We start from the raw sequence: 17,801 nt of genomic DNA, 5'->3' as shown, positions 1-17,801 counted from the left end.
CATTCACTTTTGAGATCATTAGATGTGCGTAAAATTCCGCTCCCTCTGCTTTCTGTCTGCATAGTTCTCTTTTTGTGTGTCTGTGTGTCTCTGTGTGTGTGTGTGTGTGTGTGTGTGTGTGTGTGTGTGAGAGAGAGAGAGAGAGAGAATGTGACATCACTGATGGGATTGGCTCTCCCTGATTGGGGTGGAGAGTCTCCTCTGTACAGAGAGAGAGGAGGAGAGTGAGGGACAGCAGTAGTTTCCAGCCAGCCACGGAGCGCAGCACCGGGCCACGTCCACCCAGAACAAACCACACCCCGGGGACAGAGGAGTCTGTGGCCCCCAAGTGTCCAAACTCCTGTTATGGAAGGGCAACGGAGTCTGGAAAGGAGTTTTAGTTAGGTCACAGGGAGACAAGATGAAGTTCGGTAAGAGCATCTGTGTGCTCAACGTAGGGGGGACCCGGTACGCCTTCACCCGTGAGGTGATCCGGGATTTCCCTCTCCGGCGCGTCAGCCGCCTGCATGCCTGCGCAACGGAGAAAGAGGTCCTTGAACTGTGCGACGACTACGACCGGGACCGAAACGAGTTCTTCTTCGACCGCCACGCGCAGGCTTTCGTGTTCATCATGCTGTACGTGCGCTCCGGTAAACTCCGCTTCGTCCCCGGAGTGTGCGAGCTCTCCTTCTACACGGAGATGCTGTACTGGGGGCTGGAGAGCGCACACCTGGACTCCTGCTGTCAGAAGCGCCTGGACGACCGCATGTCCGAGATCGGACTGGACACTCTCTCCGAGGGGGAGCTCGGCGACTCGGGAGATGAGTCCCAGAGCCCGGCCGACCCAGGGCTTGACACGGTGGTCACGGGTCGCGGTAGATGGCTTGAGAGGATGCGCAAGACCTTCGAGGAGCCCAACTCATCTGTCGCGGCGCAGCTTTTGGCCTCAGTGTCTGTAATCTTTGTGATCGTGTCTATGATAATGCTGTGTGCCAGCACCTTGCCGGACTGGGATACAGCCAAGAGGAACACTGTGGAGGAGCACAGGTAAGTGAAAGTCAAGGGGCGCCGAGCTGGAGGGGGTCGTTCACAGGTGCTGCTGGGGTGAGGCGTCCCGTCACATCAGGTCAGGGTGGCGGAATTCCAAGCAGCAGCTGCTGAGTCCTCCATAGTCTGGTGCGTAAAGGTTTGGCTGTAGTCACTAGTGTATCATGTCATGAGCGCAACAGGCTAAATCTTTTCACAGGTCATGATCACATCTCCTCATTATGTCCAAATGAGGATTTTGTACGATGACCTGCGCTCAGGGCACAAATCAAAATCATTAAGCACCATCGAATCTCATAGTTGATCGGATATGGCAGGGTATGGGCACGTGCCATACCTCAGCCTTAGTGAGTCCAAATATGATTTTTGTCATTATAATGGAGAGCAAATTATTTGGAAGCCATAGGCCTATTTAAAACAGTCCCAAATATATTGTTTGTCATTAGTAACTGCTCCACTTGTCCCCAAAATCTGTAGTCGATAAACGGCTTTGGAAGTTTTGGTAGCAATCAGATAAAGGACTTTGTCCAGAGTGTTAAGTGAATTGACGCCCCTGAAGTGGATGCGCACAGCGAGCTGCGGACGGCAGATATTTTAATCTTTCCTCACTTCTTCACAAGTCAACCAGACACTCATCCAGTTAGATCAATAACAAATCAATATTATCCACAAAGATAAGTATGCAGTAAATTGATTATTATCTTACACAGAAAGCCCTTCTTTGCTCTGTTTTCCTCCTGACAACCCCCTCCTCGCTCTCTCTCTCGGTCTCTTTCTCCCTCTCGGTGTCAAATTTAATTTGAATGTCTTTATTGGCGTGGTGAGTTTACATTGCACAGCACACAAGAACGACAAACAATGTCACATAACAATAAGTGACAATTCCTAATAGTCTATTGGGTAACGAGCTGGAAGGGAAGCTGTACATAAGGATTATAAATTAGGCAAACACAAAAGGAATTAGGCCACTAACCAGGCATCAACCAAGTCTCCCCACCTACTGTCTCTCCCCAGTTCACCCAATAGGCATCTCCTCAAATACCTCAACTTTTGGACAATTATTTTTGGAATTTTCTAGAAATTGTGATTCACAATAAGATCACTCTCAGTTGATGACATTTTGGATACAAGGTGCACAAGAATGCACTTCTGTTTCCATGTGATTTTATGAGCACATTGGCCCTAGCCTGTCCTCACTGGGAAGTTTGCCTGTGGCCTTCTCTATATATGGCTAGGTTATGCTCACTAAGGCTTCACATAGTTTCCGAGTTTTGGATCTGCCACAGTGGTTAGGTAATCACCTAATGTGTAGTTTATACTCGGGGTCAAAATGATTCCAATTTACTTGGTCTGTTAGTAGCTTTATTCCAATATGTGATGTAATTCTCCCTGTTGCTCTATAATTTGGTTAGGTCTAATGGTATTGATATAGCTGTCCTGAGGCTCTGTGGTATTTGGCTCTCTCTCTGTCGAATACAAGCACCACCTCACTCTAATTCAGCTTGATTCCCTTTATTGCCTTGGCTGTGCTAATCAATGGGCTAATCATGCACTTGCTTGTGTCACATTCACTCTTGCAAAGTTTTAAATCCCTCCCTCTGTTCGGTTCCACAGCAATTTTCTATTCTTCCGGCTGTTTGGCATATCTCTCCTGCTGCTCCTGTCGGTGTTTACTCCTCCACATCCACCCTACGATTACATCAATGTCTTCCTTATCCCACAGAATTTATTTCACCTTCACTTTGCCTCCTTTTTCCTCACATTCACTGTTGTACTGTCTGATATCGTCCATATCTTCTCTGCAGCTCCAACCCCATTTCCTGTTTACAGCCTATTAAACTCTCACCATCTCTCCTCCTCTCTGCACTCTGTAGGATAGTGGAGGCAGTGTGCATCGGCTGGTTTACAGCAGAGTGCCTGGTGCGTTTCCTCGTGGCCCGGGACAAGTGGGAATTCCTCCGCCGGCCGCTGAACATCATCGACGTGGTCGCCATCACTCCCTACTATGTCACCATGGCGATGGCCGGGGCAGGGATGCCGGGCGCCGGGCTGGGGGTTGCCGGAGTGACTCTGCGGGTGCTGAGGGTGATGCGCGTGTTCTGGTTGATGAAGCTGGCCAGACACTTCCTGGGCCTGCAGACACTGGGGCTGACGCTCCGACGCTGCTACCGGGAGATGGTCATGCTGCTGGTGTTTGTCTGCGTCGCCATGGCGATATACAGCGCTCTGGCCCAGCTGCTAGAGCACGGCTTGGACTTGGGCATGCGCAATCACGACTACGCCAGCATCCCGGCCGCCGCCTGGTGGGTCATCATCTCCATGACGACAGTGGGCTACGGGGACGTGTACCCCGTGACTGTTGGGGGGCGGGTGCTGGGTGGCGTGTGTGTGGTGAGCGGCATCGTCCTCCTGGCGCTGCCCATCACCTTCATCTACCACAGTTTTGTACAGTGCTACCACGAACTCAAGATGCGCTCCGCCAGATACGCACGCAGCCTGTCAGTGGAAATGCTGCAATGAACATCTGTGCCACACATTTACACCAAACTCAAACACCTACTGCCCTGTCTACTTCAAAAAGGAACTCAATAGACCTGCGGAGCTGTTGATCCCCTTGTGAAATAACAATCAGCTTTGCGCTCTGCTCTGTTTCCTGCCTGAGCCACACCTGATTTTATTTGGCCTGTCTAGTTCCTGCCTGTTGTGTTCATGACCTCTCATCATCCTCCTTAATAACCAGCATGCTCTGGGCTGAAGCCTGATATCTCTGTAAACCACCATTTGGATAGTAGAAGAAGAATACACAAATAATGATTTACATTAGGTAAACACAGGCACAGTCAAACCAGTTATGACAGTGGCTGCTGTTTACATTGTATTCCCATGGTTACAACATTGGCAGAGATTGCGCCCTTTTTTGTATGCTGCGATGAGTGGGGTGTGTGTGTGTGTGTGTGTGTACGTGCCTGCCTACGTGCCTGTCTGTCTATTTGTCTATCTATCTGTCAGCCGTTCATTCTATCTGTCTAAGCTTTTCACCCAGATGGTACAAGTTACACAAGATTGATGTGTGACCTAGATGCATTCTGTTAAACCTGTGAAGTATAGAGAGGGAATGAATGAGTGAGTGCAAAGCAGGGATTGGGAGGGGAGTAAAGAGAGGGGCTTGGAGGGGCTGCATAAGCCAGCGATAATGGAATATAGAGACAGGTCAGAGAGGGCCAGAGGGGTGACAGACAAATAAAATAAAGGGGCAACGAATATGGCACAGGAGATGGAGTGTGAAATGGCAGACAAGGGCCGATGGGACAAAATTACAGCGATGGCAGAGACGACAAAAGACGGAGTGAGCCCGAGCACAAAGAATGAATAGACTTAGTGTGTATTGCAGCTTCACTTGTGAGTGTACACTGAATGTGAGGCATTTTGTATTTCTGCGTCTCCAAGGCAACCTCTTCCTCCAACATGTCAATCAACCGCATAATGGTGGTTGATTTGTGTGCGCACAAATAGGCCACATCCACACGCACCTCATGGCTGGCATGCAGCATTTCATTCTGATTATTATGAATAAGTCATCAGAGGACTACTAACAATTCGTCAAAAAGTGAAAGTAAAAAGACGTGCATATGCACATGCACACAGCCGAGGCTGTCACAGATGATGATTCTGACATTCGTGATTCAGACATGTTTGCACTGTCCATGGTTTGCCAAGGCGATATGATTTGTTGAAGAGAGACATGATCCAAACAAACAAGTCAACACCTCTCCCACACAACAGTCTTTCTCTGCATCTCTTCTCCTCTTCCTCCTGCTGCCATCAACCCTCCTCTTTTTACACACACACATACACACGCACGCACACACACACACACACACACACACACACACACACACACACACACACACACACACACACACACACACACCCCGAGATCAGGCTCTTCTGCTGCAAAGGAAATTTGAAAATTAATGAAGTTGAGCCTCTTTGTTCATTGTCTGTCTGCCCTAAAATCATTCTGTCTATAGCTGTCATTTCCTCACAAAGTTCATGGGGTCTTTCAGCATTTGTAGACATGAGGTTAGTATGTATTATGGACAGTACAAATCTCAATGTCCTTGTTGTTGTATTATCTTATAAATGTGCTTTTCAAGTAGGACAATTGCACAGGGGAAAAGATTCAACTCACATTCAATCAATCTTCATTGACTTCAGAAACATTGTTAAACAGAAAATGAGTTGATGTGGCACAGCTGGTAGCCCAGTGGATTATGGCCAGGCCTGATTGAAAACATCACACACTTTTCCATCAGTAGACTTTCAGACTTCTTGTAATTAATCTGATCAATGTATGAGCTTTTATAATAAAACATTTTATTCAAAATATTGTTCTGTCAATTTGTAATAACTGTGTGTGATAAAATGTTGTTGTAATCTTAGAATTATGAGGCTCCATCATCTGAGTTCACAGTAGTTTTGAGATATATGCTTTAAAGTTTTCACGGCTCATAAACAATAACTAATATAACCTTCTTAATTTGCATTTTTCACTCAATTAATTCAAGAATTCCAGCCACATGGTATGACCTAGAGCTACGTTATATGGATAAGTTTTTTTTTTTACCAATATGTCACTGGAGCTTGATAATTCCATGGTCATGAAGTGTCAGTCATGCACCTCCAGGCCTCCTGTAGGCAATGAAACGTGCCTTTCAGTAAAAGCTTGTGCATTGTGCTACCTTCATGAAATATTAGTAAAACTGAACTATATCATTTCAAACACATAAATGACGTCTGGGTCTTCAGGACCTCTCTTTGACAACTGGTCACATATGCTTTCTATTTCACTACTCAAGTTTTCTCAACCATCTCAATCACAATGATATACACCTGATGCTTGATCAGTATTCTTCATTATCTGATACTTATGGACCTTTATTGTTTTACATGTAAACACCTTTTCAATGTAACCCATGTTAAGAAACCATATAAAAAATGCAATATGCTTTAACAAAAGCGTCAGAATTATTTGCAATTACCATAGGGATGTGGTGGACCTAAACCCATTTTATCCACCGTTTTATTTGCAGACTAGAGTTGAACCATCTTTTTAAGATTATGTCAATTTTCATAACAAATCCATAGTATACATTACTGTAAATAGTATCAAAGTAAGTTATTTGAGGGTGGGGACTTGAAGGGGAAAAAGCATAAATTAATGATTTTCTGAAAATTTTACTGATTTTTGTTTATTTTTCTTATGATAATCAACAACTGGAGGTCATAGTTCACCCACCTTTTTGACCACATCAGGCACCATAACTGTCTTGTCACAATTTGCTGCCAGAACCTTGAAATAACTATGCATAATGCTGATCTAATTTGTACAACTTCTAGCCTCTTTGATATACTAACTGTCACTGGTTATCACTGCGTCTCATACAGTGTCAAAGAGCGGTTTGGACTTATTGCACCAACAATGTAGGACTGCATGCCTCCACTTGAATTATAAGCGGGCAGCGGAGAGGCAGCTGACTGCTACGTCATCTTCCGTCGACGGCCGCGACAGGAAGACCTTTTACCGGGTGATTTTTGTTGTGGATAACACCTTCCCCGTCCTTCAGCTGGAAAATGTACTACAAGTTCAGCGGCTTCACCCAGAAACTGACGGGGACTGCTCCTCCGGCCGCCTACAGTCCTCAGGTGAGACCGGGAAGCGGGGTGTCGGTGAAGAACCGGGTCGGTAGCCGCCGAGGATGACCTTCATATCACTCTTAGATAAGCCAGTGGTCCATTCACCGACTGTACCGGGTCCTATAAACGTCTTAAATGTCTTAAATTGAGGGATTTAGAGGTCTGGAATACATTTAACTGCACTATTTAAGTCTTAAATTCAGCTTCAGGGGACTGGTTGGTTTCCTTGTTGTCTTGTTTCCTCTTTGTTGAGAAATCAGCCCAGGTCCGCAGACTTACTGTATATTCTCATTGGGTCTGCAGTTGTCGTCGTCTTTGCATTTATTTCAACTGCGAAACTGCTCCATTAAAGGTTCTCACAGTCAGAGTCCTAAAAGTAACATAAGGAAACTTGCAGACAGGCCGTGTTTGATCTGCTTCTCTTCGCCAGCTGGACAAAATCCTAGTTCTCAGTTTTATCACACTTCATCAAAGCAGCTTTATTTACTGTTTTGCCTGTCATCCTGAAAGGTTATTTCCTGTCAGTTTATCTGACCTTCAGGTAACATTACAGCCAATTTGGAATGTGTCTATAGTTATTGGCTTCTCGGAGCATCTGTCAGATGTGACCTTTATTGCTCTTCTGTTCTTTATAGTGCGACCTGCTTATTATTCAATGACAGTACAGCTGAGGCTGCTTCTGACTCCCGTTTCCGAGTTTGGAAGTGATGTGTCACACATTCAAAGCTTTTTGTTGGAAATAAAAACAAAATGGAGCCTCAACAAAAATGATTTTTTTTGTGGCTGTTTGATTTAGAGATCAGTTGGTACTGAGCTACTTGGTGCTGCAGTGTCTGAATGAAGAGGAGAAAATGCACATCAGACACATAAACAATGTTTTAATTAATGTAAGAATGCATAAAAATGTGTGACAAATCTAGGTTAAATAAAGAGAGAAAATAAAACCATACAACTACATACAACAAATTCAAATTATTTACATGAGATTCCATACAATAACATAGGATAATAAAATACATCATATTTACCATCAGTTGTTGATACAGATTCCTTGCTCCTGGGCCCCTAAATGTCACATCTTGGCATCTCGGCTGTCATAGAAAATTTCAGCTTTTCCCAGTCATATTTATCACTTTCTTGGGTTGTTCATGCATGCTCATCTCATAATTTCCGATATTTTCGACAGCACTGGAAGGCAACATTTACTGCTCTTTTGTCCTGTTCTGTATGGTGTAAGCTGTAGCTTACACCATACAGAACATGTCCTGCTGTTATAAAGAGAGCAACACATCAGACTGGAGAAGCTGTTTTCTCTGTCTTTCTGGTACAATGCACAAAGATAAATTAATGCTGCATGTTTAGTAAAGGCTTTATTTAAATGGCAAGTAAAAATTATTTACTTTCAGTCCATCTGTATTTTTGTATATGCGTCAAATTAAATTCCCCACACTTTCTGCCTCCGCAATATCTAACAAGGTAATGGGTCTTTTTAAACCAAGGTGGGTGGGGAAGCTTCCACCAAATGTGTGTATATCAAGTAGGTACACTTCTACTAAGGTAAAAAAAAAACAACAACCTCTAACTCATAAATACCTTCTGAAAAACAACACAAAGCATCTCTGGTGTTTTGTTACTTACAGCTTTAGATGTACCAAGTGAAATAAACATGACAGTGTCATAATTGATGAGACTTTCCCCGGACTGCTCCAGCTTGATAGCTGTACACAACACAGTGGGTTGTGTACAGTGAGTGAGGTGTTGTTTCTGAACATTTTCTCTAAAACTATTTAACCAAATCACATTGATCAATGATTTATATTTATTTCTGGGAGGGCTCTCTGGAGAGTTCATTAGCAACCAAAATCATAGGCTGGGAGAATGCAGCAGGGAGCTCATAAGTCATAAGCGAGACTCGTCTACTTCCCCATTGTGTTCTCTGGACACCATGAGTCCACCTACTGTGTCTCACTTGATCCTGCTGTCCACTCCAACAAAGTGTGGGGAAAGGTCTGGCTGCATGAGACTAGGAGCCCATTAAAACATGATCTTTAAATTATGTAAATGTTATTTGACTTTGCCATTGATTAATGACGCAGTGCTTAACGAGCTTTTGACAAAAATAGGCCTAGATGTTAATAGTGCTTCCAGTGTTAAACTACTTGAGGTGCTCTTTATTAATCGTAACAGACACTTAAACAGTCTCACAAGCGGAGGCATAACTTGACAAGATAAGATAAATCAAGCGCTCCTTAGGTAATCACTTGTAGTTTATGCTAGAGTGGGTGGAGCTGGGTAATTGCGTTGTCTTGTTTCATCCTTGTATATTACAATAATAAGGTGAGTGGTTGTGTATTCTGTACAGGGACTGAGGCCGGGTGTGCCAGCGGAGTCCCCAACCATGATCTTTGCCACGCCCACCAAGGTGGTGTCAGAGGCCGGGTCCACAGTGGAGTACCTGGGAGGCAACAGGGTGCCCGACCTCCAGAGAAAATTCCAGGTAACCAAGACAACCGGCTGGAATAGACTGAATCTCAGCAGGGTGTATGTCATTCTTAATCACAGCAAAAAGCTCTTTTTCCACCAGATGCTTTCACAATTTTCACAGCCACCTAGGTTTTTAGAACCAGAGATCACCTCAAAATGAGGGTTCATGACCTGCCAAACTGGCTGTCAGAGTAGATAAACTTACCAAAGCAACTAAACTTATTAGTCAAAACATTCAGTTCTAGATCTATAAGCATTTAGCTGGTGACTGGTGTTTATTTCCCTCTCGGTTCGTAATCACATTCCACTCTCCTCCCTCTGAAAATCCATCACAAGTGAAGGGCTGATGGGAGTAATAAGAAACTCTGAAGTTGGGCTGTGCAATTACTCAAATAAATGGAAATCACAGTATTGACTGCTGCATTTTTCAAAATACAAGAGACAGCGTTCTTTTTTTTATTATTTTTTTTATACTTATTGAAGAGAAAGGTGTTCCATTCAGTCACCTAAACAAGAAATCCTGCAGCTGTACAGAAACCATGGCCTCCAGAGCAAATTGCACATTGGAGAAAATCAGTCATTAATTAGAAAGTCATTATGTTCAAACTGAATAGATCACCAGTACGATGCACCTCAGTTTTTCAACCCAAATTTTTTGTGTGTAGAAAAAGCTGTGACCTGTGCACTGCCTTTCATATCACAATATTGAGACAAAAAGTGAGTTACATGGGTGCAAAAAAACAGAATGTAGCAGGTAAAGAGGCAAGGGAAAAATAGTGGTGTGTCAAAGAATATGTCAAAAAAATTTATCATTATGATTTTTATGTTACAACTTCCTTTTCTTGTTTTTTTTTCCCCCTTCCCGTCTTCCCCCGCCCTCCCGCCTGCTCCATCCTATCTCTTCTCTCAGACGACGGACGGCATCCCCGTTCATTTGAAGCGCGGCGTTCCCGACAGGCTGCTGTACCGCACCACCATGGCCCTCACTGTAGGAGGCGCTCTCTACTGCATCGTGGCCCTCTACATCGCAGCCCAGCCCAGCAATAAGTAACCGCCGCCCACCCCGGCTCTGACCCGGCCCCGGCCCCACAAGAAGAGAACACAAGAGGCCCAGAAACACCTGATTGGGTCTGACACTTCCATACCAACCCCACACCTCTTACATGTCACTGCTGTGTCAGCCAATACATCAACCTGACACTCTCCATGCCACCACATCAAGACTGAGACTGTTCTCAGGAATGATGATGGTTGGAATGGATGCCAGTAAATCACACAAATGATAACTATATGTCTGTCTTCTTTGTAAAACGATATCGAAGTTAATAAATTTTATGAAAAAAAAGGTTTAACGATGCTTTGAGCGCAAAGTCTTTCTTGTCCCGGTTTGGTTGTATTTCACTAAAAAAATAACACACATAGCACTGGTTGTAGAAGTCATACCATTCAATGCCTATCAACAGTAACAGTTGAAATCGATGGACTTGGAGGATGGCCAGTGGCAGCAACACATGGACTTCATATACAAAACTGTCCATAGGGGAGCTGCGTCATCTCTCTCACCGCTTATAGATGTTAAAATAGGAGATGTAAAGATTATTTTCTGCTCACAGCTTTCAACAGGCTGTAGCCTGCCTTCGGTAGTGCAGCGATAACTGAGCGTGTGTGTGTGTGTGTGTGAGGGAGAGAGAGAGAGAATGATGGAGACACCCCGTCTGGAACATAGCTGCTGCTCACTTGGCTCAAATACTGTCTCTTATTTGTGTGTGTGTGGGCCCTGGTGTGATGTCAGATGCTCTGTGTGTGTGTGTGTGTGAGTGTGTGTGAGAGAGAGAGAGAGAGAGAGAGAGAGAAAGAGAGAGAGAGAGATTGTTCCAGACAGGCATGCTGGCAATCCCACATCAAGCTGCTAAAAGACTGAAAGGATACTGTCAGTAATCTGTCCTTGCCTTTTCTTTATTGGGGTGTGCAGGATATTGTAACGTGTACTTGGCCTCTGTGTTCTTCACCCTCACGTATGTTTGTGTGTTCTTATTGATTGCACAGGGAGGGGTCAGGGTCACATGACGCTCCCAGCTGGACGCTCTCCAGAGGTGTCCTCCACTGATTACATGATTGGCAGAGCTCCTCAGAGAGAGCTCCACCACTTGCAAACACACACAAAGCACTTGCATGTTGCACAGTACTGTACATACAGCAGATGAAGGCTGTACAGGAGTGTTTTAGTTCTGGTTTGTGTTGGATCAGACTCAAACTAAAGAAGGAAATCGGTTCTGTGACATGGATACAAACAGTTGGTCTCTAGTGTCAAAGTATGCCTCTGAAACTAATGTTGATATTTTTTCAGGGTTCCCACAGGCCTTGAAAATCCTTGTGGATTTGAGAAAAAACAAAATAAGGCCATAAAAGTTTTGGAAAGTGAATCGATGGCCTTGAAAGTATTTGATTTTTTGTTAAAATAATAGCACTCTTAACGTGTCAGTATGCCTCAGCTCTCTGGTCCTCTCCACCCTAGCATCAACACTTCACATGATCCAGAGGAAAACCCTGTGATGGAGATTTGTGTTGATACAGCAGCGGTTTAAAAATGAATCGATTTCACCAGAATTTTTTTGACTTGGCAAGATCATGAGTAAAATATGAGTCTTCTACAATGTCTAATTTTGACCCTTTTGACCCTGTCCGTTTTGAGTCCTTGAACGTCACTGAAAACTCTTTGAATTTGATGTCTTAAGTGTGGGAACCCTGTTATTTTTATATTGTGCATGTGTTTTAACAAGGAATCCCCTGTCCCCTCCCCTTCCTACCACCCTCTCTGTTACTGACTCAGTCACAACTTCCCACTTCAGCTTCCCTGAGAAAAACCTAATCGTTTTGTGCACACACCTACACAGTCCTCAGTGTCACGGGATCTATCTTATAATATGTTTTTTTTGTAAACCTTGTGCCTGTCTTTCATCAAGGAAACTCCTTTATACCCCTCTATCTCCCTACCCCTCTCTCAGCAACAGAGTGTCACGACAGCCTACTTGTAAAAAAAAAAAAATGGACCCTTTTGTTTTGCAGCTCTCAGACCCCAACAGCAGAGACACAAGAGCTCGTCGTAAGCATGTTTACCACTCGGTAACACAGCACCCCCCTACTGTTAACAGAGCACACATTCACTCCTCAAACGAGTGTGAACACACCGGATGGAGAGCGCTCGGCGATGTGGTGAGAGGGGAAAAGGAGCAAAAGGGAGAGAGGAGGAAAAAAAATGACAGGAAGCAACTGGGGTGTAAGGAGATGGAGAGAGGGAAGTGAGAGGGAGAGAGGGTGAGAAGAAGGCTGTTATGGAGGATGGGAGGGGGGAGGGGGGGTTGTGTGACTGGCCAGAAGAAAAAAAACTCATGAAATTTTAATCCCTCTATTAGAGCTAGTGTTTACACATTCCCCTCAGCGGCACCAGGGGAACACAAGAGAAAGCTGCTCACGTCTATCCTGTCGCACCACCTCTCCACACCGATCCCCTTCAGACTGACTCATTTAGACATGATAGCAGACGAAGACGCAGCTCGATTCAGAATATAATACTCTCTTTCTCTTTCTCTCATTCACTCTCGGAGGAACAAAGGCAGAGTCTTAACACCTCTGCAAACACCAAACACGTCGCTGCATCCGCCTTGCAGGGAAACATGGTGGTGTAGGGTGGGGTGTTGGGGGGTGACAAATTACCTCTCATCACAATACCCTGCTACAATAGCACAGCCAGAGAACAAATAATGAATAAATAAAGTTCTCTGAGATTGAATGAGGGAGGGCAATTTGTGAGGCTGTTGCTTTTGTGTGTGTGTGTGTGTGTGTCGTAAGAGAGAGCGAGGGGCCTTGTGCTGCTCTCGTAGATGAAATGACCGCAACTGGAATTGGATAGAAGGGACAAAAGCAACTCCATCTGCACTCACATGCACGTAATACATCAATAAACACACACAAGCACTTCAAGGGGCACAAAGAGACACTCGTTTATGGCTAGTCAAAACATGCCCAGCGCAGTGAGTGATGTATGAATCATCTTCACAAAACATGCATGTCTGACCCCCCTCCCCGCCACTCTCACTACAAGGAGGTGTAATCAGGGTGAAATTTTACTCTGGCCAGGGTGAAATCAGTCATATCACCCACACGACCCTCCACTTCCTCGGCTCTTCACAGGTTATGAGGTGCCGGAGCCGAGGTGGAAAATAGAAAAGGCATGGAGAACAAGGCTAATGGAGGAGAACAGCGTGGGGTCAGATTGCCTGAGACTCACTGGAGAGAGGGAGATGGAGGGAGATTGAAGCATGAGAGGCGTGTTGATTGGTGTATGCGCCACCTGTATGCACTTAAAAGGCTTTCAAATTCCCTGTCTTTCTCCTGCTTGTGAAAAGGTACTTTTTCCTCCTGTCTCTCACTCTTTCTCTCCTTGAGGCTATTTTCCTCCGCCTTGCCCAGGCCACAGCCTTATGTAAGTGGCCAAATATTGGGCAAAGGAGCAGCTTTGCCCTGGGATATGTGTTGGAAAATATCCCACTACCCCAACAGCACCAGACCCAAGCAAATTTCAGAAGAAAATCACGCTGGAAATATGATCGCAATTCAATCTTCTTTCCACTTTGCTTTTTTTTTTCCTTCAACGTAATTACTAGAGATGTATTGTATTACAAGTGTCTAAGGGACCGGGGGCTAGACTGTCTGCAAACAACATCCCTCATTTCCTTGCAATCTGACGCAGTGATGCAGAGATGTAGCCTAAGTTTCATTCTGGGTACTGGCTGTGAGGGAGAACAAGAGACGTGGGAGGCATGAAGGGAGAGAATTAATGTCTTTAAAATGAAAGTGAATCAATATGGTTGCCTGAGGTGAAAAGGTGGAATGAGAATGAGAGAGGGAGGGAGAGGAGGGTGTTGAAATGGAGTTCGAGGCAAGATTAATGGTTGTTTAAAAGGAACAGTATTCATCAGTAGTCAGCTTCAGGTGCAGAACGACTGCGTGTGTGCGCGCGCGCGTGCGTGTGTGTGCCTGAGTAAAAGTATACTTTGCTCTCTCTCTCTTACTTCTCTATCGTTGCCTCTAACGCTCTGACTTTCCCTCGCCAGTACTTCAATACGTGGAGTTAATGCTGAATCGTAATACTGATTACTTTGTATTACTTGCAAATGAGTGTAAGGCTTGATCTATCCTCTTCATTTAAACTCTTCTTGCCTGCTCTCTCTCTCTCTCACACACACACACACACACACACACACACTAATCCTACAGCACCACCTACAGGTTTTGAAAATATTTGGATTCAGTTAGTATGCCTAGGTCAAAAATAATAATTCCAAAGGGGAAATTAGATATATAAGCCTTAAGGGAACTGGACTCTTTTTTTTTATTACAAGTTAAACACACATTAGTTAACAGCTTCAACCACAAACTCCAAAAAGGGCAGATTGTTACAGAATTAACACTTTATTTGTGTCAAAATTCCTTATGAACATCCTTCAGCCTTCATGCGTACAAAATAATGTTGCTCAAAGGTCTCATGTTATTACAAAATTATCTCTCCTGTTGGCAGGCAAAGGGACTTAAATGCTCCCAATAAATAATTGGTAAAAAGTCAAAAGGAATACAGCAGGAATACAAGAAATAGCCTTGAGGTCGCAGTCATACCAACACACACATACACACACACTTCTGTCCATCACTTGCACTTGTAGGTGAGCTGTTTGCGGTGATAGTGGATCCAGGCAGGGGCGCCAACAAGCCCGGTCAGGAAGCCAATCACAGAGCCCAGGCTACAGGAAACAGGCCACACCTACAGGAAGAAAGACACGATGAGCCTGATCCTCCACTAGCACAAAGCATGACTACCCACCACAGAGAAGGAGATAAACCACCAGACTACCAGTATGAGGTATGAGGATAAAGATCCCACGATAGAAACGAGGTAAAGAGAGGATTTCAAGTCAGTATGTGTGCATATGTGCGTGTGAATGTTATGTTTGTGTGTGTGTTCTGACCTGCCAAGGCCTGTCCCAGTCCAGGGGTATAGGGAAGGCTCCCACCCAGGCACCTACCACTGTGCAGGCCACTGTGATCTGCAGAGAAGTGTCCCACACTGACATAGCTCTGCACCCAGAGACAGATCAAAGGAAGAATGTTTCAATTCACATTAATTTCAGAGACAAGATAAATACATGAAACATGTGAGAGATGGACCGCTAAAAACAGAAAGACGGGAGAAGAGGGAAAGCCGGACAGTGATGAGAGATTGTGTAAGTGCGTGTGTGAGAGAGAGAGATTTTAGGCTTACCCATGTCGACTGAACACTCGTATCCAGGCCTGGACATTGGGACCGAGGACACAGAGGCACCTCAATGTGGTTAGAGAGGTCAGCAGCACAGCGAGGGAGAACGTCTCCAGGGCAGTCCTAAAACATACATGAGAAGTTAGAGGCTCATCGTACCAATCATATCTCTACCTTGCAGATTAGAGTGCTAGTTACTCAGAGCAGAGCTGCTCTGAAAGCAGAAAAAATCTTATTGCTTGAGTTAAACCTCAATGGGCGGAGCCAAACAACCTCCCCATTTTCTGGCTAAAGGCTAGGTCACACTAGACGATTCTCAGGTCGATCCCATCGGCATTCAGGCCATGGCCATGAATAAATGAAAAAATAAATCATTGCCATTTTTTATTTATAGTCTGACCACACTGTGGTTCTTTGGCTCCATCACTCAACCAATGAGATTATTTCTGGCTCCAAACCAGCTCAGCCTCCAAGAAATGTTGGTATAGCTGAACTAAAAATCCAATCCAATGTGTCCGGAGTCCAATGTGTGGACTCCGGACACACGGACTGAATCCTCACGGACTTTGGGTAACATCACCAATGTGTTCAGCATAGTGTGTGAATGTGAGAAGGTGTGAGGGCTTCAACATTGTATAAAAATGAGAAACGAGACAGGCTTTGTGACATCACACTCTGACTTGGATGCAGTGATGTGGAAAGCCCAGATGTACTTAGTCGGATGAAAACAGATATGGACGTCGTATTCAAATCATGTTTGTCTTAAGATACAAACTGCTTACACTACACTAGTAAGACATATATTTACATTTACAGATAAACTTTTTCTTGCCAATACCTGCCATGCTTGGTGTGTTTACATGTTTTTGGACTCTTCCCCAGTGTCCCTATTTATTGTCATCACTGACACTATGAATTATGGGCAATTCCCTCTGGAAAGTCTGCAGCTTTTCAGACTCACTAAAAGTCCACATGGAAGACTCCAAAAGTTCACATCAGAGCCCTTAAGCACCTGCTGATTTAGCAGTGAGATAGCCCTAAGCTCTTGTGGACTTAGAGGGAGCGTGCCTTAAAGTCTGTGAGGCTGTGAGACCGGACATTAGGATTCAGTATGTCTCCCTCTCCTACACTAAACCTTACCCAACAACAAATACTCCTCCTTAACTCCCCCCTTTCCCTTTCCCTCTCTCTCTCTCTCTCTCTCTCTCTTTCTCTCTCTTTCCCTCTCTCTCTCTCTCTCACACGTACAAAGAGCAACACCAGCTACTCACTCAATCAGCGGTGCTCCATAGAGAACCACCACAGTATGGTAGAACAGGCAGGACAGGAGGAAGTAGAGACAGGAGCGAACCAACCTAGACAGCTACAGAAACAGGGTGAGGAGGGTTGGGGTGAAGAGATAATGACAAAAAAAAGACAAAAAAACAGTCAATGAGCGTGGACGTAACAGTTTAAGCCTTTGAGGTCCAAACATGATCTAGGTATGAATGATGTCTCTTGGAGAAAAGTCAATTTCCAAAAATGTGTGGGCTAGCTGAAAGCAGCTGGAAGTGTCATTGCGTCAGCTTGAAAGGTTAAAAAGTTGATACATTTCAAAGAGTTCATGTTTTGAAAGTATTTACGATCTACCATTCATGTCTATGGAAAAAAATACATAAATATCTAGGTGTATAAAAGGTTGAATACATCTTCCCATCTAATAACAATAAAGACCTACTCGAGTAGAGAAATGGCAAGAGTTATTATTATTATCATAATTATTATACAGAAATAGTGAGAATAGCATGAGTGTGCGAGTTTTCAGCTAACTTAGCCCACTGCTGCTAGCCTACTACTACTACTACTAACGTTATTCCCAACGATAATAATGGCTCGTGGGAATAGCACCATTAGTTCAGCCCGTACACTACCTTGTAGCCGAGTGTGTGTTTCTTGGTGGGCGGGGTGATACCGAGCAGCCAGAAGACGGCGATATTGACCACGGTCACGGCCCCGGACACCGAGTAGAGCCAAAGCAGGTGCGTACCGTACACGGAGAATCCCTGCACGAGCACAGCAGGCAGTACGGTCGCCATGAACACCGAGGAGGCGATGATGGCATGCGAGGACGCCATGGCTCTGATCTCGTGGTCCCACATGGCGGCGGACGTGCCTAATGGCTCGACGAGACTATAACAAAATGTAGAAAGCCTTTAAAATGCTGCTTTAAATATGAATGAACGGAGGGGATCACTCACCCGACCTCCCTTCCGTAAACATGGAGCAACACCGAGGGCAGCGTAAA

The 17,801-nt window shown here is 44.7% G+C and overlaps 3 protein-coding genes across 3 annotated transcripts; 2 read left to right on the top strand and 1 right to left on the bottom strand.

Moving 5' to 3' along the window:
• Positions 1–400: 400 nt before the first annotated feature.
• kcng3 (potassium voltage-gated channel, subfamily G, member 3) lies at positions 401–3,546 on the top strand. The gene is made up of 2 exons (XM_071524020.1): positions 401–1,026; positions 2,901–3,546. The coding sequence occupies exons 1-2, from the start codon at positions 401–403 to the stop codon at positions 3,544–3,546; spliced, it is 1,272 nt and encodes a 423-aa protein (XP_071380121.1).
• Positions 3,547–6,591: 3,045 nt separating this feature from the next.
• On the top strand, positions 6,592–10,558 carry cox7a2l (cytochrome c oxidase subunit 7A2 like). Its single transcript, XM_071524006.1, has 3 exons — positions 6,592–6,732; positions 9,086–9,220; positions 10,118–10,558. The coding sequence occupies exons 1-3, from the start codon at positions 6,661–6,663 to the stop codon at positions 10,256–10,258; spliced, it is 348 nt and encodes a 115-aa protein (XP_071380107.1). The 5' UTR covers positions 6,592–6,660; the 3' UTR covers positions 10,259–10,558.
• Positions 10,559–14,596: 4,038 nt separating this feature from the next.
• Positions 14,597–17,801, bottom strand: pigf (phosphatidylinositol glycan anchor biosynthesis, class F). The gene is made up of 5 exons (XM_071524011.1): positions 17,428–17,801; positions 16,789–16,880; positions 15,524–15,640; positions 15,231–15,339; positions 14,597–15,025 (listed from the first exon to the last, which is right to left on the bottom strand). The coding sequence occupies exons 1-5, from the start codon at positions 17,653–17,655 to the stop codon at positions 14,912–14,914; spliced, it is 660 nt and encodes a 219-aa protein (XP_071380112.1). The 5' UTR covers positions 17,656–17,801; the 3' UTR covers positions 14,597–14,911.

The sequence above is a fragment of the Centroberyx affinis genome, unplaced genomic scaffold (assembly GCF_046629955.1).
Source record: "Centroberyx affinis isolate AG114_WGS23_722 - 3 ecotype Tasmania unplaced genomic scaffold, CSIRO-AGI_Caff_v1 ptg001131l_1, whole genome shotgun sequence".
Taxonomy (NCBI): Eukaryota; Metazoa; Chordata; class Actinopteri; order Beryciformes; family Berycidae; genus Centroberyx; species Centroberyx affinis.
Note: the sequence above shows the minus strand (reverse complement) of the source record. Positions and strands in the feature narration are given on the sequence as shown.